A 21,295-nucleotide genomic window follows, 5' to 3' on the forward strand; every position below is an offset into this window, starting at 1 on the left:
GGCTGGGGACAAACTGCAACCGAGGTACATGCCCTTAGTGGGAAACGAACCGGGGTCTCTCTGGACTGCAGGCCGACGCTCTAACCGCTGAGCCAAACCGGCCAGGGCTATTTTGGTATGTTTTAATATATAATACATTTACTTCTGAAATATTCTATTCATATTCTGGAGAAATAGGCTTTAAAAAAAAATAATAACTGAACAATGCAAAGTAGCCTACCAAAGTAAATAATATTATTTCTTCATGTTTTATAAAACACTCTAGACTTGTTTATATTTTACTTAGTTTATATTATACAAAGGCTTAAATTTTTTACAAAATGAAAGTGAGTATATTTAATAAAAAATTTAACCAAGTTTTTGAATGCAGAGAAATCTGTTGAGGAATAAAATGAAAAAAAAAAGATATATTTCTATAACTTCAAAATATATTAAAAATAGGCCTATTATAAACTTTCTTAATTTTTTCATAATGAGTATTTTTACAGTAGGAACAGAAGTTTTTACCTACTGTAATTATACTGAATTCTAGTCTGTTCAAACTCAGAACAAATAAAACATACCTTAACACCTACATATATTTAAAATGATTGGGACCAGAAAAGGTTTTAATGTATGAAAATATAATTGTATCTGAAGATACTTGAATGAAGTATAAATAGAAAAACTAGAAGTGTTCAGCATATGTCCAATACCAAGGTGGTAATTACCTTGCTGTACTGGAGAGGTTGTTGATGTCTCTCAAAAAAGTCTCACTTAAATTGATGAAGGGGTTGGATGGATGGAAGGATGGATGGTAGGGGGAGTTGCTCTATGTGAGATTCTAGTAAAAGAATCAAAGATCTGCATTAATGTAGATTGTTTTGATGTACACTAAAGCATATATATTTTAAACATTTAATCATATTGATGACAAAAAGGCAATTGACCTTTGGAAATGGCCCCTTTCAGCTTGATTCTAGTTGGAATTTTTAAGGTCTTTCAATAGCTCTTAGTTATGAAGGAAACTTCATTATCTTTAACATGGAAGCTTTTGGTGTCAAACAGAACTCAAAATAGTGGATATTGTAATAGTTTTGACACTGAGAAATTTTACTACTTGCAATTTGAATGTGGATGATAATTTTCATAGTGGGGTTTCATTTGAACAAAATAAGATTTCTCAGTGGGAAGCTAAAAAACAAAACAAAACAAAAATCCAAATTATGCTTGAGAGATAGGACCAAAGTCTTCTTATAGTTTCTAATTTTTTAATCATAGTAATTAAGTTATTAAGGGAAAATCAGTGGAAAAGAAGCTAGCTATTTCCAAGGGATTGGTGAATTTTGGATATCAAAGTTAAGGGATTTAGTTCCCATACTGAGAATTCTTTTTCATGTTTTTCTTTCCAATGTCAAATTATCTCAAGCAAAACAGACGTATCTTTTAACCAGTTAGTTGATAACTTTGTTCTTTTCTTTGACTCCTAGAGAAATAGGAGGTATATTACAGCTTTTTTTCTTTTGCATAGATAAAAATTATGGTACTTATAAGTACCAGATTTATTAAACTTTTACGTTTCTTATATACCTAAATTTTTATATTAAAAATTTGTGTCAGTTCATACTTAGTTGTATTTTTGTCATAATTTTGAGTTATAATATCACTGAATTCTTTCTTTCTTTGTTAGATACACACAAGTCCATGTTTTTATCAGTCCTCTGAGAAGAGCCAGCTCTTACCATTGAAGACAAATCTATGGCATTGGTTGAATCCTGGAGATAGTTTCTCTTTGTTAGTTGACAAATACATTTTCCGTGTGTTCTCTACATATTCTGAAACAGAATTGGAATGTACTATAAGGTAAGATTGCCTGATGAAAGAACCAAATGTTGTGCTTCAGATCTGTGCATTTCAGAGTATATAAATTATATCTAAATTTAAAAAATAGTAAATGGAAAGAAATTGTCTCAGGAAATTTTTATTTTTATTTTGGCCAAATGAATTCAATAACAGTGGTTTGCCATTTTAAAGTACAAATCTTCCTCTTCTTTTTCCTCTTACCACACATGTATAAAGAATGCTATTTTCAACCAGCTGCTGAAATGAGAAATATAGAGAAGCTAATTTTTTTGTTATAATAAATTTTCATAGTAGAATTATATACTCTTTTCAAAAATCAGGAAAATGCTGTACATTTCTATTAAAGTATGGTCATTGTCTGCTAATTTATTTACATTATTATATGTCCATTTTCATTTTATTTATGTCTATTCAAATTAGCTCGCCCCTTTGGTGTGAAAGATCAGTGTTATATACCTTCAATCAGATTGTGGATTGGTGAATTTTGGATTTTTTAGTATTGATAAAACTGAAAATACAACCCACTTTAAGAGCACTGTACTTTTTTCAGGCTTATTATGAGGAATATTACTGGTGGGTTGCTGCTATCAAGTCAAATGTGTTGAAAGAGGTAGTAAATATTTTGTATATGTTTTGGTAATTGTGTGCATAATTTAGAGTAACCAAATTAATTGTGATTTTACATTAAAAATGAAGTGTTCTGGTTTTAGCATGCTAGTATACATTTTTCTTCAGGGTGTTGATTTCACTTTTAGTTTTTTTTCAGTTTGTGATTTGAGTTTTCAAATATTCCCGTGATGATAGAATGATTTCTGATTTGCAGCAATTAATTTTTTTCACTTTGATTCTTATTACTTATGTAGTAACAAGAGTTGGAAGACCATTGCCTAAAGATTAGTTTAACTATAACTGCTATTTTTAATTGAAGATATTTATCACATATGCATCATTTAATATGTGATTCAAAGTGTATAGCCCTCCCTTTTGAGCATTTTGGCAATATTTGATTCATTTAAGGATGTCTTTGCCTAAATGGTTGAATATTTAACATTTGAACAGGCAGAATAAAGATGAACCTAAAATACTGAATACTTTCTGAAAAGGGACTATGTATTAGAATATTTGTTGACAAACTTTCTTTGTTTTTTTTAATTCTCACCTGAGGACATTTTTGCATTTATCTTGAGAGAGAGAGAGGGAGAGGAAGAGAGAGAGAAACATCAAAGTGAGAGAGACACATCAAGTGGTTGCCATGGTTGCCACCCACACGACTCCAAACGGGGCGGGGACAAACCGCAACCAAGGTATGTGCCCTTAGTGGGAACCGAACCTGGGACTCTTTGGTCCGCAGGCCGACGCTCTAACCGCTGAGCCAAACCGGCCAGGGCGACAAACTTTCTTTGTAAAGGACCAGATTATAATTATTTTAGGCTTTGCAGACATATGTTCTGTGTCCTAATAACTTAAATCTGATCTTCTTATGCAAAAACAACCATAGACAGTTTGTGAACAAACAGCCAAGGCTTGTTTCAGTAGCACTTTATGAAAACAGGTAATAGGCTAAATTTGGACTAAGTGTGGCAGTTTGCTGATACATGTAGTAGAGTAAAAGCTGAGTTGCTTCAAAACAAAACAAAACAAAACGAAACAAAACGAAAAAACTGCCCTGGCCAGTTTGGCTCAGCAGTTAGAGCGTCAGCCTGCAGTCCAGAGAGACCTGGGTTTGGTTCCTGCTAAGGGCACGTACCTCGGTTGCAGTTTGTCCCCAGCCCTGGTTGGGTTGTGCAGGTGGCAGCCACTGATGTGTCCCTTTCACGTCCATGTTTTTCTCTCTCTCCCTCTCTCTGCCTCCCACTCTATCTGAACAAAAAATAGAAAAATGTCCTCGAGTGAGGATAAAAAAAAACAACTATCCCCAAATGCAGTGCTTAAACAAGATAGATTGTTTTTCTGTTATATAGTAGAGTTGTAGGTGTGTTCTCCTTCATAATGTAATTCATATACTCCAGCTAATGGAATAGCTGTGTTATCCTCATTATATAGCTTTCAAATTAGTTTCATCATTGGTGTTTCCAGTGGTAGGAAGGAAATGAAGAAGGAAATCCAGGACAAATGTCTTGCACTATCACTTCCATTTACATCCCTCCCACCCTCTCCACCCCCCCACCTCCACCCCCCCAAAAAAAACTAGGCATGTGGCTACACAGAGTTGCAAGGAAAGCTGTAAAATGTGGTCTCCAGCTAGGTGGACAGACATTGTTACAGATGCTTACTGCTCAGTGCCATTCCAACTTTGCTGTTATGCCAGTAACATCCATGTAGCCGTTGATGGTTAATGCTAACCACCTGGCCTGTACAATTCTAGAATCCTGTCATCTCCACTGATAATAAGGAGCCCTGTTTTTTGGCAGCCTTGCCTACCACCAGCATGATTTCTATAGAGGCAGTTGCCATTGATCTCAGTAGTTCCTCACTAGTGCGTCCCTTATTGCTTATTGTTCTGGGTCCTTCTGGAGAACATAGTCAGCTAGCTGGTAGATTTTCTAATCTTATATAATAAATCCATTTTAGCATGCTTACCTCTTTGAAGTAGCAATCAACTATCTGTGTAGTCCTCCCATTCCACCCCCAGCCCCTGATCTGATTTCTGTCCCTGTAGCTTTATCTCTTCAGAATGTCATATAGATGAAATTATATAATATATAGCTTCTTTGTGTCTGGCTTCTTTGACTTAGCAAAATGCCTTTCAGATGTGTCCATGTTGTTGTATATACCAGAAGTTCATTCATCTTTATTTCTGAGTAGTATTTCTATTTCCATTTTCAAATTTTCAAAAAGATAAATTTGTTGGATCATCTCTACACATAACATAAGTAATAATGGTGCATCAACTTTGGATGATCTTAATCGCATTTTGTAGAAAGTAGGAAGCAATTGGTTCTGCTAGTATGTTCCACATGTGACCATGGACATTTAGCTTCCAGTCAGGCTATATGTTTGGGTAGATTTCACAAGTAGCTGTCCTGGCCGGAAGCCCAGTAGCAGCTATGTATGAACTTGACATCAGGATCTTATTTATTTTTTTCTTTAAGAGCCTAACTAACTTAGCTGATGTACTTGCAGTTTGCATTTTCATTTTGGATGCTAGGTGGTGATCTTAACTTTTATGGACTATCTGGACAAATATTGAATAAGTAAATAGCTCTTAAGCCTTGAGATAGTTGGCTGCTCCCCATCTCATAAATAGCTGTGGTTTTTAGGCCCGTGATTTGGAAAGATTAATGTATTTTATGATGATCTTGTGGTCAGAAGATGAAAAACATGTTCTAGTCTAAATACTTTATTCTATTATACTATAATCTGTTTTTGTTTGTTCTTCTAAGTCTGAGAAAAGCAGCATAACTTAGATGTACTTGGGAGACTCACATTTTAAAGACAAATGACAGAAGTGTTTTAAATTTAAATTATGAATAAATGATTTTGATTTTATTTTATAGAAATAGTCAAATGCTGGATGAAGATGATAGATTGACTGGAACACGAGAATCATCCTTGGTTAATCTGCCTGATGAGAAAGCTGGTGCCTCACCGCTGGAGAGAAGCGCAGGAATAGCGACGCCCCCGACTTCTACCACAAGTCGTGTGGTGAGAAATTTAAGATCTCATCCATTTGTAACCTGTCCCTTAAGTTATTTCAAGGAAGGAAAAGACATCTGAAACTAGACATATCATGATGATACTGCTAGCACTGATCTGCTTTTGCTTTTTTTAAGTTAAATCTTGGAGTGTTTCACACTAGACCAACACTTCAACTAATAGAGATCATAAAGTTACTTCTTTGAGAAATTTGACTAACTCAGTCCATAGTTGCAGATGGTTTTTTTTTTTTTCATGGTAGTTTTCTGCAAAGTAAATAAATTTACAATTTTATTAAGGACACATGCTTCTTTTTGGTAATTAATAAAATAGGTGCTTTTTTAGTCTTTTCTAGGTGAATGTTCAGACTGCAGCACGAAGCAGTTAAACCCCGCCCAGAGGAAAAGAGTCCTTCCAGCCTGGATGCTAACAGACCTGGGTGATCAGAGCCTTTCAGCACCTGTTATCAGTGGAAGTAGGTTCTGTTTCAAGAAAACATTAAGCAGAATTTGAAAGTTTTTCTGAACAAATGGAGATAGAGTAGTAGTTGTGTAGGTGTATAACTTAGCCTAACATTTTTTTTTAGATGTGTACATGAAGTCTAATTTAAAACACAAGCTCTTATTTTATGCCATTTATCAAAATCCTGCGAATTATTTTTTTATTTAACATGTGCCAGACTTAGCATATTAACACAGGTTTTAAAACAAACCTGTGGTGTCATGTCTGAGATAACAGGCCAGCACAGTAAAGGGCTTTATACATTAATATAATTAAATAAAAAGTACGTGCTGGAGGATTTAAAGAAGAGATGACCTCTGTCCTAGTATAGCTCACAGTCATGCAGATATTACAATGATATATGTCATTTGCTGGGTATGCCCATTGATTCAAGATTACTAAAAAGTGTTCTGCATTGTCTTATTTAGTAAGCATTTTATTTGCCACTTTTGTCATCTCAGGTTCAATTTCTTTTGACAGCTTGTTTTTTTTTATATGGTTACATTTTCCTGTTTATTGTCGTCTAGTGACTTTCTATTGAAAATTTGGATGTTATAAATAATATATTATAGAGCTTTTGATTTTATGTTCCTCTGAATAAATATTTTTGTCCCACTATGCAATTAATTTGACCTGATAGGCAGTTTTCTTCTAATAGGCAGTTAATTCAAGTCCTAAACTCTCTGTTTCCCCTGTGTGCACAGCAGTTGTAGTTTTTGCTTAGTTCTTTCAGCTTCCATCTGCTGCTTTTTCTCTGGGTTCTAGGGCTTTTCCCCATGTGCATGGAGTCAGCTAAGGATTTTGATTTTATGCATTGATTTTGGTTCTTGGCTCTCTGCAGCTTTGTTCCTTTTAGGATTTATCTCTAACTTTCTACCTGCTCCACGAGTTTCGAACTCTGTCCTCTGACCAGTGAAGCCACCAAGGCTGCAGCTTTCTGCTATCTGTGAGTTGGGAGCTGCTTTAGGGAAAGGGCCACAAATTTACAAACCTCACAGGTTGTAGTGAGTTTTCCAAACTTAGATTCTTTGCAAGTTTTGCCTTTTGGGTCATTCTCCAGTGTCTTCAAATAGTTGCTTTTTAATATTTTGTCCAGAATTTATAATGGTTTTGTTTGAGATGATCAGTTCATTCAAGCTCCTCTTTCATTTCACCCTGAACGTCATCTTTTATAAATTAACAGCACAACTGTATATTTATTTTAGTTGATATTATGACTTACTGTTTCTAATACTCAGTGTAGTGGTCACAGATGTCTTCTAAAGTTTTTGATCGAGTGTGTTATGGACAGCATAGTCCTCACTTAATGCTAGTTTGAATTGTAGTAGGATCAGAGATGTTAACTTGTGGGAAAAATAGGTTGTATATTATGTGTTGAGGTAGATGTGATTTAACCTGGAGAATTTTCATATCTAAACCTAAAATTTCCTGGTAAGAGATTTTTTCCATTGTAGTGTTTTTCACTCCCCTCCCACATCATTATATGTATAATATATTTTGACCTGCAGCATTTCTCATTAAATGTGCCAATTCTCAGTTTGCAGGAAGGTGATGGCAATGGGAGATGGTAGTGGAGAGGGGCAGACACTTTCCCTCAGCAGAATGATTTCTCTGAAACGAAAGAATAACTCCATTTGACCAAAATTGGATACCTCCCTGCAAACAAGTTGTTTTCTTTCACAATTGTTTTGTACTATAATTGCTTCTTTGTCACCACTATTACATTACTTACAATAGACCAAATAAATTTTGTTTCAAGTTATTACCTTTCACTTGCTAGATGTGCCACATAAAATATGAAGCACATTTTTGGGCACTTCACCTTGAAAATACAAATGAGAGTAATTTCACAGTGATTTGGACAAGAATAGTATATAGTATATAATGTACTTAAAATGTGAAAACTTCAAAATAAGATAGAAGAGTCTTTGGATTCAGGTATATCTTCTTCTTATAAATTTAGACTTTGAGGGAGAATTTTTAGAGTAAAGTTTGGTTGTTGAATTTCTTTCAAGACAGGAAGATTTAGAAGTAAGTTAATACTTAAATCCAGCTAATTAAAGGTTGGAGTAATTTAACTTTTTCTGCTATGTAGTTTTTATTTTATTGTTATTGTTTTGTTTATTTAAATAATATACCATTCAAGTCAATAGACCAATGCTAGTTGTTTTTAAAAATCCATGTCCAGGATTTGTTTTAAGCTCATTTAAAGTTTTTTTCTTGTCATTTGCACCCTTAGTACATACTGTGTTCATTGGTAATTTATTTAGATCAACAGAAACCAACTTGGTATTTTGGAACCTTCTGCATCATACAGGACAGATAATGTAAACTGATGTTAAATGACTTCTCCAAGGTCATGTAATAGATGCCAGAGCTGTGATTGAGACCTAGCTATTCCTGACTCTGCGGCCCATATGTTGAACCATGTTACTACCTTACAGTCACTGAATTACCCTCTGTATGTTCTGATTGTTCTTTTTAAATGTGCCCTTGTATTCTCTCCTGGACCTTTTCTCAGTTTAACTCTTGGTTTAATCCTTATATGTATGTGAATGTTTACTGTGATCAGGCTATCCTTTCTGTTATTCGAGCAGTGTAGTTCTAGGTTATTTTATTTTCTGGGTTCCCAGGTACTAGCCCTTGGATGTTATTGTGAGTTTTTCAGATCTGGGATAAAATTTTCTCTGTGTCCCTTAGTGATTGGGAGTGAATATATCTGGGCAAATGCTATCAGAACCTCCCCTTTCTTTTTTTTTTTTATTTTTTTTTTATGAATTTTTTTTTTGTTTATTTTTTTGTTACAGATATTTTACCTTTTTACCCCATTGACACCCCCCCCCCTCCACCCTTTCCCCGGCTTAGTTGTCCATGTCCATTGGTCATGCATACATGCATATAAGTTCTGTGGTTTATCTCTTCCCAGCCCCCCACCCCCCATCCCCTCTTCTGAGGGATGTCAGTCTGTGCCCTACTTCCATGTGTCTGGGTCTACTGTATTCCTCAGACTGTTATGTTCATTATATTCCGTATATAAGTGAGATCATGTGGTATTTGTCTTTTTCTGCTTGGCTTCTTTCACTTAGGATAATACTTTCCAGGTCCCTCCATGTTGTCTCAAAGGATAAGAGATCTTTCTTTCTTACCGCTGCATAGTACTCCATTGTGTATATGTACCACAGCTTTTTTATCCATTCGTCTACTGGTGGACACTTGGGCTGTTTCCAGATCTTAGCTATTGTAAATAGTGCTGCTATGAACATGGGGGTACATATATTCTTCCTTATTGGTGTTTCAGGCTTCTTAGGGTATACTCCCAGCAGTGGGATCACTGGGTCAAATGGAAGTTCAATTTTTAATTTTTTGAGGTAGCACCATATTGTTTTCCATAGCGGCTGCTATTGTTTTCCACCAGTCTGCATTCCCACCAGCAGTGTATTAGAGTCCCCTTTTCTCCACACCCTCGCCAACACTTGTTGTTTGATGATTTGTTGATGGCGGCCATTCTGACAGGTGTGAGGTGATACCTCATTGTTGTTTTAATTTGCATCTCTCTGATGATTAGTGATGTTGAGCATTTCTTCATATGTCTCTTGGCCATTTGTATGTCCTGTTTGGAGAGGTGTCTATTCAGCTCCTCTGCCCATTTTTTAATTGGAGAACCTCCCCTTTCTTGACTCCCATTTATCTCTGTTCCCTCAGCCTTCTAGGCTGCAGGACAAGCCATAATGCCTTGTTAGGCTAGGTTATGGTGCTCTTGCTAGATTGAAAAAGGAGCTTTTAGACTGTCACTGGTATCATGCTACCTTGTAGTACTCTTATTTTCCCGTCTTCTCACTTCCAACACGGAGGCATGGAAAGAAGCGCGTGCTGATAAAGATTGAAGCAGTAAGTAGTCCCCAAACCAGTTGGTTTGCATTTGATTTTGTACTCTGGATAGTTTGTGTATGACAACTCAATTCAGATTATAAATTTTAAACTGACACTGCTTAATTTGACTATCATTCAAAATTCACTTAAAGTTCTAGTTATTCTATATACAGGGTGGTGGGGGCAAAAGTAGGTTTACAGTTTTTCATATAGAAAATAATACAATAATTAATAAATAATAATACAAGAATAAAGTGTTTTGCATACTCACAACTGTAAACCTACTTTTGCCCTACCCTGTATTTACTTTATTTGCTACATTAATGCTAAATGATCTAATTAATTCTAATAGTTTTTTAGCCTCTTGGATTTTCTACCTGTATGATCATATCTACAAAATTATAACACTTTTGGCTTTTGTGATCTATCTACTTCTTCTTAAATTTTTCTTACCTTATTTCATGAGCTTATACCTATACATTTTAAATAAAAATGGATAAAATTGGTATTTGTTTCTTGTTTCTTATTTTAATAGGAACTCTGTTAGTATTTCAGCATAATAGGATTGGAATTAATTCTGATACTCTTATGTTTAGGATGTTGTTTCTTTTCAGGAATAACTATTGAATTCTTTGGAAACTATTTTGGAATAGAAATAGTCTTGCATTTTCATGTGTTAATGTAATGAATGGTCGGTAGATTTTCTAATGTTATACCATATTGTGTTCCTGGAATAAGTTCAGTTTTATCATAATGGCTTATTATTTGTATACTCTGTTAGATTAGATTTGCTAATATTTAGTTTAGGACATTTCTATCTATATTCATAAGTGTGGTTTGTATTTTTCCCCACAGGTGCCAACTATGTTAGATTTTTGTGGTAAAGCTATATCAGCGTTGTATAAAACGAATTAGGAGCTTTTTTATATATGCTCAAAGACAGTTTGAAAACAGAAATATCGGTTTCTTCATAGAACTTTCCTACATCACAGTCTGGGCCTGGTACCTACTTTTAGTAGTTGATGGTTCTGGCATACCTAGAAACAAGACAGAATAACATATATTTCATATATAAAAATGATCAGTTCAGATTGTTGGGGAAAGGATGCATTATTATAAATGATGTTGGGAAAATTAGCTTTCAATTTGGAAGAAAATAATAGCGCATAGACTCATACCATATTCATAAATAAATTTCTATTGAATTTAGGCATTTGAAAAATATATGGGGGAAATACTTTTATTCTTCTGATAGGCTTTCTTAAGATGATGGGGAGCCTAGAACAATAAGGGAAAAATTTACAGCTCTATCTAAATTAAAAATTCAAGGAAATTTATATGCAAAAGACACTATAAACAAAGTCAGAGGCAAGTAGTAGACTGACAAACAATATTATCAACCAGTATTTAAACATACTTATAAAATTTAGATGGACGGTTTTAAATAATTATCTACTTAGTAACAAAAAAAGAAGGTAAAACTGAGTAGAAATCTTAGGTATTGTATATGACATACTACAGAAGAATGAGTACAAATAACCAATCAGTATATAATTACTATAAGATAGGAAAATGTAAATTGAAAGAACCAAATACCATTTTTTGTTTACCAAACTCATCAAAATTTAAGCAGTTGATAGTAACCAGTACTGACAGAGTGGATATCATTGAATATAGTTGGTGGAAGTATAAATTGGTATAGCTTTTTAAATTTATTTGACTGAATCTCTTAAATTTTTAAATACATAATATACTTTGATCCAGAAATTCTAATTCTAGGTATTTATCTCACAGAAATAATAGCATTTATACTTTTAGCCCTGTGTGTATTTTTATATATGTATTTGTAGATATATTTGTTTAAATTCAGGGCAAGTTGAGAAGGATACACATCAAATTGTTAATAAAACTATTAGGAGTGGTTCCTTTGGAGTTAAAATCAAATGGATGTCATTTTAATGACATATGCCTATGGTAGAGTTATCACTCACACAGAATTAGTGTAGCAGCTCATGTAAGTAAATATAATGAGTAATAGTTAAAAATAAATAAAATAAACTGATTCGTTTTAGTAGTTAATTTCTTTTATATTTCTGTCATAATTGTACCTATCCTGGATTTAGAAAAAATTTTAATATGTCAGATACAAAGATTGTATGAGCCACTTAACGTACTTGTTTGATATACTCTTTGTGAAAAGCATTTTAACAAAACATCAAAATGACTTCTTCCAATGCAAAAGAAATTAGTTCTGGTCCCTAGAAGGAATATTTGTAGTAGAGAATTTGGAATTGTAAAGAATTGAATATTTTAAATATCGATTTAAAAAGAAATTGATTGATTTTTAGAGAGAGAAGAAGGCAGAGAGAAAGAGAGAGAAAGAGAAAGAGACATCAACCCACGTGCATTCATTGGTTGACTCTTGTATGTGCCCTGACTGGAGATTGAACTCGTAACCTTGGCATATCAGGACGACTCTAATAAACTGAGCTACCCAGCCAGGGCTAAATACAGATATTTTTAATTTTAGAATTCTATGTACATATTGACACTTGGAATGTGGCACACTGCCATTTGGGCAAAAGTTGTGTCTTATTTAATTTATATTTTTTTTAGTTTTTAGTGTAGTAAACAATACCATAGTTGGTTATTTCCCTTGGTTTGACTAGTTCATAACTGTTGTAACATTTGGTAATTTGTTTCAATAAGCTGTACAGTCCTATTTCTGGCAGTTTTTCAAATGATATGGAATGCCTCCTAATTTAGATTCAAAACAAATATTTAACTGATTTAGGTAAAGTTTAGTTATTAGATAGTTTATTCATAAGTTTCCTTTAATAAATGCATTATATTTATGTTGATTCAATTGATTTTCTTGTTTAATAATATGGACAGTACATAATTCTGTTAGTATTTTCCCCCCTGAATTTAATGGAGTATTTTTTCCAGGTTATTGAATATCCTTTAGATTTAGAACAACTCTGAGTAAATTACAGTCTAAGTGAAGTCTCTGTCCTCAAGAAGTTATCATTCAAGTGTAGAAGAAATAGACAACTAACCATGAAAACTTTCCTTTTAAAATAAGATCTTTCTTTTCTGATTAGACAGTTAACAAAATATTAACAAATAAATTCGTTAACAAAATATTATACTGACTTAAGTTTCCTAACTATAGTGAACCTTGGGAAGTGTGACATGGGATATAGTGTCCATTGTTATTGGGACTTATTTTCTTCATCGATGAAGTTTATAGAGGTCACTCTCCCTTTTGAGTTATTTTCGGTTCTTACTCTGTAAGGTCACTTAAGTTGAAATCCTCGCTCTGGCTGTTGGGAACTCAATAAATATCTATAAAATTCATTGGATAGAGATATGTCAGATATTCTTTTGTTAGAGAAATTCAATGCTAAAATAAAAAAAAAAAACATGATAGCTAACATATATCAGTTACTCTCCTAGATAGTTTATATATCTGACCTCATTTACTCCTCCTTAGAACTCCATGAGTTGTTATTATAATTTTCTTTTTCCAGATGATGAAACCAAAGTTCGGAGAGGTGAAGTGAAAACAGTTCAAGGATGGAGCCTGCCTACATTAGCATCTTAACATTGCTGGCCCCAGGGCTGGAGCTCTTGGCTGTTGTTTGCTTAATACTTCTTGAATTTGAAAATAAGTGTTTTCAAGTTGACATTAACATAACTGGAACTTTAATATTACTAGCTCTTTTATTCTTTTCCTTTATCTTTTTTTTTTAAAGTAACATTTTATTTTTATTCTTTTTTCTTTTTAATATATAGCATACATATAAAAGTGCACATATTCAGTACTTACAGTTCAGTGATTCAGCACAGAGAGAACACCCCGTGACAGCATAATGCTCACACACCGGGAACCACCGCAGTGCCCTCCTCTCGATGCTCCCGCTCCTTTTTTTCATAGAAGAAGCCACTTTTCTGAATTCTATGGAAATCAGTTCTTTGTTTCTGTTTTTCCATTTACTAATTAAATATTCATTCCTAAACCAGGCAGTTTAGTTTTGTCTTTTGTTCTTTGGTTTTGACTTACTATGAATATAAGCATAAAAGAAAGCAAGCCACAAAGTGCACAAGATCTGTAGTACGCGGTAACTGTCAAATGTCGTTTCAGTACTATATTTAAGATTCTTAACATCGTTAATAAGAAAAAAGGAAATAGACAGGCTAAGTGAAAACACAAATCACAGCTACAATATCTCAGTGTTCAATACATTTATGAAAAATGTCCTAACTCATGAATAATGAATAAAATAAAAGTAAAACCATAATTAAACACTATACATAAACTAGAGGATCTAAAATTGGTTTGTTAGTATCAAGGGTGACAATTATATCACTTTCAAATGAAGCAATTGAGAGTCTCATTTGCTGCTAGGGGTGTTTTAAATTATTACAACAATTTCAGAAAACAGTCACTAATTTCCAAGAAAGTGGATATGTGCATTGTCCATGACCCAGTAATTTTACTCCAAAGGAAATGTATCCAACAGAAGTGTGTATTCATGTACAACTAGAAAAATATTCAAGAATGGGCATGACAGTACAATTCATAAGAACCACAACAGTTCATCAAAAAGAGCATGGATAAATTAATTGTGATATATTTGTGTAATTGAAAGATATATGACACTACAAGTTTTTAAAAATAATTGAAAGATATATGACACTACAAGTTTTTTAAAAAACTAGGATTAGCCACAACAAGGATACATTTCACAAATATATGGCCATGAAAGAAAAGGCAGACACAAAATATATTCTGTATGCTTATATTTATTGTAAGTCAAAACCAAAGAACAAAAGGCAAAACTAAACTGCATGGTTTAGGAATGAATAGTTAGGTTTTTTTTTGGTATGGATTATTGACATTTGAAGACACAGGAGATAATTTCCTTCTCCTTTTTCTTTGTGTATGTGTACTTATGTGTGTTAAGATAATGTAATCCAGGAAAGTGGAAGAGAAGGAATCTGCAAAGATAAAGCCCAACTAAACATAACACAGCAAAGAAGAAAGCGATTGATTTCACCAGGAAGTGAAGAAAGTACCTCAGCAGAGCGAGATGCAGGAAAAAAGTGCAGAAATGCTCATCAGGAAGAGCCTGTCACTTCATCCAAGGTGAGTTAAAAAGTTCATTATCTGATTGTTTTCTTCAAGGGTTCTAGATAGGAATTAATGATATGTTGTATACAGCAGGCAAAAAAGAAAATTACTTTTTATTCATGAGTTTGTGAAGTTTATGAAACCAAAAACTGGCCCATAGTTTGGTGGCTTACTGACATGAACCTTTAATATAGTATTTGCATTGTAGAAAACAAAGCTATTTGATTTAGAAATTTTCAGGCTGGGAAAAGGTAAAGACCACTTGACTATGGTCATAATTGATACCTCCATTCTGAAAACCTGGCTATTTTTATTGGTCATTCTCCAACAGCATGTAACCACCTTTTTCTCTTTTCTTTTTTTTTGGGCAATTTATACTAATTTATTTGTTACAGATGTTTCTTCACCCCCCTCACACACCCTCCTCCTGATACTCGCCCCCCCCCCCCCCCAAGCACTGTTTATGTCCATTGGTTATGCATACATGCATATAAGTTCTTTGGTTTATCTCATACCTTCCCCTCTGCCCCCCTCCTCTGAGGCTTGTCAGCCTGAACCATACTCCTTTCTATGTCTCTGGGTCTATTTTGTTCATCAGCTTATTTTGTTCAACCACTTTTTTCTTGACGACTCTGCAGAGAAGAACAACGAATGGGCTACTGCTTAGTAGTCTATTGCAGGATTGCTTCTGGGCTAACTTAAATATTTACACACTTTCTCTTTGAGTTTTTGGTAACTACTAAAATGATTTGAACATCTTGCACATTCTTTAAATCAGGCCTATATTGAATGCATATAAAAAAAAAGAAAGAGAAGAAAAAAAAGAAAGCTATCCCTGGAGCAGAAAGGCCAGGTGTTCTTCTCCTGGAGAGGGGGGCTTAGATGACAGTTTTCGTGATCTTGCAGACGTGCGGCTCATCTCTGTGAGTCCTGGTCGCTTCAGTCTCAGCAGGAGCCGAAGGAGCAGGGTGGGTGTTAGGACAGCGCCCTGGAAGGACTGAAAGGCCCGCAGCCTGGCAGAGCCCCGTCTTTCAGCGCTCCCCGCTCCCCTGCCTTCCTCCGCTCCCCTGCCTTCCTCCGCTCCCCTGCCTTCCTCCGCTCCCCTGCCTTCCTCCGCTCCCCTGCCTTCCTCCGCTCCCCTGCCTTCCTCCGCTCCCCTGCCTTCCTCCGCTCCCCTGCCTTCCTCCGCTCCCCTGCCTTCCTCCGCTCAGCAGACCAGCTTCTCACTAGGTCCCTCCAGCTAGAGGAGCGGGTCTGATAACTATGGGCCCGGCCGCTTGCTTGCTTTCGGAGTCAAGATGAGTAAATGAAAACAAAATGTTTTCTGACTCGATGTATTGGCCATAAAAGCTTATTAAGGTAAAATTTATTTATCTGAGCCCCTCACATGCTCTATCTGAACATATTAATATTGCTGCCTTTAGTTTCCAAGAAGAGTGGCTTTTGTTTTTTTCAGAATAAAATCTATAGTATACATGTTTTACTGTGTTTATTTCAACTCATCAGTTTGATGATAACAAGTAAAACTTTCAGAAACACCTTCTTAAATGATAGATTGTAGAGAGGAACAGTAAACAGATCCAAAATATTTGCAGTATTTGTGAGATTTTGATGACATCAAGGGAGTACTCAGGCAGGACTCAGGAATGCCTGAGCTCTACTTGGTCATTGCTTTTCCTTATCTTAGTGTTTCTGAGGGAGATTCACATCTCATAGTACAGGAGAAACAGGGCTCAAGGTTTCATAACCATTTCCTAACCCTTTCTGCAGGCTGTCTGGTACAGCTGGGCCAGAGACGATGACTTAGACTGAGACCCAAGGAAACCTTTCCAAACCCCACCCTGCGTCCCCACCCACTTTCAGTGTTAACGCTGGTTTGCAGCTGGCCCTGAGGGGTATCTGCGAGGGAAAGTTAAAAAGAGTGAAACCAGGAGGCTGGGCCTCCTATTTTTACTTTAATGGCATGAGATTGCCAGTTACAAGGGACTAAGAACAATTTGGCCAGGTCTGCAGAGTAGACTTGGGTCGATTTACTTGGAAAGAATCAGTCTCATTCTCCAGGGGAAGAGTGAGAAAGGAGGTAGAGAGAAGGTGCAGAAATCACCTTTCCTGCACTGGGCCTACTCCCGAGATTCTGATGCATTTGGTCTGTGCCACTGCACATTCGTGTTATTTAAAATAAAGCTTTTCAATTTTAACGTGCATGCAAGGTTGTGAGCTACTGATGTACCATCATTTAACGCCTTGGAGGTAACTGGGGCCCAAGAGCACATTGCTAGAGACCTTGGGCCTCAAACATAGATTTTTTCATTTTGGGTACGATGGATTTTTTTATCATACATGTTAGACCGTCTACAAGAGTTTTGTTACTCTAGTAACTTCTGATAATGCAGAAAATTGCTCTGAAATAGTTCATTTTTCATCAGTTTTCTTACATCTTTCTGTAGCCCCTTACCAGTCATGCAGTTGTCTAATTTGGGAGTGAAAACGAGGGTGCTTGAATTTATGAACTTTAACGGAAAGAGTGATATGTCCTGTATACAATCTAGTTAGGACTGAGTTGTAAATGACAGAAGAAAGCCCAACTGGATCAACTTACGCATAATAAAGTGTGTCAGCTGTCTATTGCTGGGAAACAGGCTACCCCAGCACTTAGTTGCTTAACAAGACAATGATTTATTGTTTCCTATCATCTGTGAGTTGGCTGGGCTCAGCCAGGAAGTTCTTTTAGGACACTGTTTTGGTGTCAGCTTGGCTGCATTCAGCTGGGAGCTCAGCTGAGGCCGGAGCATCCATGGTGGCTTCACCCACATGAAGGGTGCCCCAGCAAGGGTTGATGGATTGGCTGGGGGCTGGGGGGCCTCCCTCCTTCCACTTAACCACTAAGTAGTTTAAACTGAGAATCTTTGCCTAACAGCTGGATCTCAAGAGAGTGAAAGGAGAAGCTTTCAGGTTACTTGAGGCCCAGTACTGAAACTGCTGCATTCTTTCGGTCAGAGCAAGTTACCACTGTCAGCCTAGATTCGGGGGGAGGAGATAAAACTCCACGTGACCAATGAAGTGATTTGTGCATAAAGGAATGGGTGGGATTATTGGCAGCTATCTTTGATGACTATCTACCACACAAAGATACAGAAATAATTCAGTTTCCAGAATGTAAAGAAAAACAGCAGGAACTATAGATCATAGGGACCAGCCAGAGACTTGATCAAAGTCAGGTTGGTCTAGTCCTGGTGAATTTATCTCAGTGGTTACAATGTTGGCCCTCAGACCAGAGAGTCACAGGTTCGATTCCTGGTCAAGGGCATGTACCTTGGTTGCAGATTCCTTCCGGGGTCATGCGGGAGGCAACCAATTGATGTGTCTCCTTTGCGTCGATATTTCTCTCTCTCTCTCTCTCTCTCTCTCTTTCTCCTCTCCTCTCACCCTTCATCCCTTTCACCCTCTCTAAGAATCAATGGAAAAATATTCTCGGGTGAGGAGTAACAACAACAACAAAAATCAGGTTGGTCTATATATAGTTTTCTTATTGTTGCTTCTTGAATTATTCTTCACTGCTATTGGCAGCCTTTTTTCACATGGTGTACAGCATGGTCACAGGTAGCTTTAGGCTCATGTCTTCCAGTTTTTTAAGTTAAGAGAAAGAAAAGAGTCTGGTTGCTTCAGTGTTAAATTCTAAGGACTTGGATTATGGAATCTCCACTTTAATCATTCATAGTGGTCAGAAAGGTGAGGTAGTATTATTACCCCTTTTTGGATCATGTGTCCATTCATAATTAAATGAATGCTGGAAAGAGGTGTAGGAGGAAATAAGTGGTATTTTATTTTTTAATCTATAGTTAGATTTGGATAAATTCAGAGAGGAGGAAAATCTGGTAGTTTTTTTAGGTTGGTCAAGATCAACCTAACAAAAGAGGAAGCTTGAAGTGGTTGGGAACATCGGGGTACACAGTAAGCAGGGGAGAGGAAACACGCTTATTTAACTTCATTTGGAGGAGGTATTTGAGATAGGTGTTGAAAGATGGCTGGCCTGTTAGCAAGTTGGTTTGGTGAAGAGAACTATAGTGAAGGGCATCGTTTCCGAGCACAGGTGCCGAGGCAGGAAAGTGTGTGCGGGCCATGGATGTCGGTCTGCACTGCAGTGTCTTGTGCCTGTGTGCATGGGTGTGTGTGGAGGCAGGAAAGTGTGTGCGGTCCATGGATGTTGGTCTACACTGCAGCGTCTTGTGTCTTTGTGCATGGATATGTGTGGAGGCAGGAAAGTGTGTGCGGTCCATGGATGTCAGTCTGCACTGCAGTGTCTTGTGCCTGTGTGCATGGGTGTGTGTGGAGGCAGGAAAGTGTGTGTGGTCCATGGGTGTCGGTCTACACTGCAGTGTCTTGTGCCTGTGTGCATGGGTGTGTGTGGAGGCAGGAAAGTGTGTGCGGTCCATGGATGTCAGTCTGCACTGCAGTGTCTTGTGCCTGTGTGCATGGGTGTGTGTGGAGGCAGGAAAGTGTGTGCGGTCCATGGATGTTGGTCTACACTGCAGTGTCTTGTGTCTTTGTGCATGGATATGTGTGGAGGCAGGAAAGTGTGTGCGGTCCATGGATGTCAGTCTGCACTGCAGTGTCTTGTGCCTGTGTGCATGGATGTGTGTGGAGGCAGGAAAGTGTGTGTGGTCCATGGGTGTCGGTCTGCACTGCAGTGTCTTGTGCCTGTGTGTATGGGTGTGTGTGGAGGCAGGAAAGTGTGTGCGGTCCATGGATGTCGGTCTACACTGCAGCGTCTTGTGCCTTTGTGCATGGATATGTGTGGAGGCAGGAAAGTGTGTGCGGTCCATGGGTGTCGGTCTGCACTGCAGTGTCTTGTGCCTGTGTGCATGGGTGTGTGTGGATATGGATGGGCGAGAGCTGGGGAGGAAGCTACAGAACAAATCAGGATGGTGCCTGAAAGCCAGATTAAATAAGCAATTAGGACAGTACTTGATGGCTTCAGAGACTTTTTGAAGGGTTTTGAATGAGAGTTATGAGGTTAGGAGTGTGCAGCAGTGATATGTAAGACGGAGGCAGGAACTGCCTAAGAAACCGTCACAGGAGGCCACAAGGCATGAAAGCCTGAACTGGATGGTGGCATTGGGACCAGAGAGAAGTAGAGAAATGTGAGAGACATTTTGGAGATAGAATTAACAAGCCTGATGACTAACAGAATCCCAAGGAGGAGATACTGAGAATGTTCTCAACAGAGCGGAGAGAAGCAGTAGATGCGACAGTTGGGGACAGGAAGGGAGGTTGGCCTTGGTTTGAGGCAGTGGTGCGTATCTGTGAAAGCCGGCTAATAGAATGAGGGTCTGCCTCCCAGGGGAGAACACTCGGCACTGGAGAGCTCTCATTTACCATATTCTTTGGAAGCAAACTTGCAGATACTTCCTTCAGAGTATATGTGGAGGTGGATGCTTTGGCGATGAGAGCCTTTTCCAGATACACTGCCTGCTCTGTCCTCTCCACGCAGCTTCCCTCTGACAGTAGTCGCTGAAGCAAATAAGCTAGCTGTCAAGTATCCCGTTTCTCTGCATACAGACGCCTGCTGTGGAGTCTTCACTCGTTTTTCTTCAGGGAAATAGCGGGAAATGAAGACCATAATGCTTATTCACACAGGTATTTCTTAGGAAAGGCCGTGTTCCGCAGAGCTCCTATTGGTTTACTGTATCCAGGAATTTTATACTCTTTGCTCTTGATTGATCATTTGAGTTAGTACCATTTATAGCTTACCTCTGATCAGTCCCATAGAAACATCTTTTCATTTATCTTTCACGCACTCAATAAGCATTCATTAATGGTAGTAATATAATGGCATTAATTATACTATTAGCAATAACAAATAAAAACAAAAAAACACAACTACTTGGTGAGTTCTTATTCTGGGCTAAGACCCAGCACTAAGATATTATTTCATTTAATTTTTAGAAAATTGTGAAAAGTAGGTTGATTATATCTCTGATTTATGTATTAAGAGACCTGAGGGTTTGAGAGTTTAAATCAACTTTTTCAAGGTCAAAGGTTAAGAAATGGCAAAGCTGATATTCAAAATCTGATTTTTTTACTTCAAAGATTATTCTAATAATCATTTCACTAAACAAGCTTTCTGTTACATGCAAGGCAGTAAGTATGCCAGAGTCAGGAATTAAAAGATGAATAAGACAGTTAATAAGGAGCTCATAGTCTTGTGGCAGACATGATTCAAATCATAAAATAATGTGGCCACACACCAATTTTTATGAGAGTTTTCAAGAGAGCTACCTAAGCCAGCTGGAGGATTCCTGGGGAAGG

The 21,295-nt window shown here is 36.9% G+C and overlaps 1 protein-coding gene across 4 annotated transcripts in view; it reads left to right on the forward strand.

Annotated features, from left to right (window-relative positions):
• The window catches only part of APLF (aprataxin and PNKP like factor), an 83,060-nt gene that overhangs the window by 28,661 nt on the left and 33,104 nt on the right, over window positions 1-21,295 (forward strand). For all 4 annotated transcript variants that reach the window (XM_036262735.1, XM_036262737.1, XM_036262738.1 and 1 more), the window contains 4 exons: window positions 1,670-1,842; window positions 5,340-5,487; window positions 5,824-5,953; window positions 14,820-15,001. In XM_036262735.1, the coding sequence (XP_036118628.1) occupies window positions 1,670-1,842; window positions 5,340-5,487; window positions 5,824-5,953; window positions 14,820-15,001 (633 nt within the window). The remainder of the gene's footprint in view (window positions 1-1,669; window positions 1,843-5,339; window positions 5,488-5,823; window positions 5,954-14,819; window positions 15,002-21,295) is intronic.

The sequence above is a fragment of the Molossus molossus genome, unplaced genomic scaffold, assembly GCF_014108415.1.
Source record: "Molossus molossus isolate mMolMol1 unplaced genomic scaffold, mMolMol1.p scaffold_m16_p_15, whole genome shotgun sequence".
In the NCBI taxonomy this organism is placed as follows: Eukaryota; Metazoa; Chordata; class Mammalia; order Chiroptera; family Molossidae; genus Molossus; species Molossus molossus.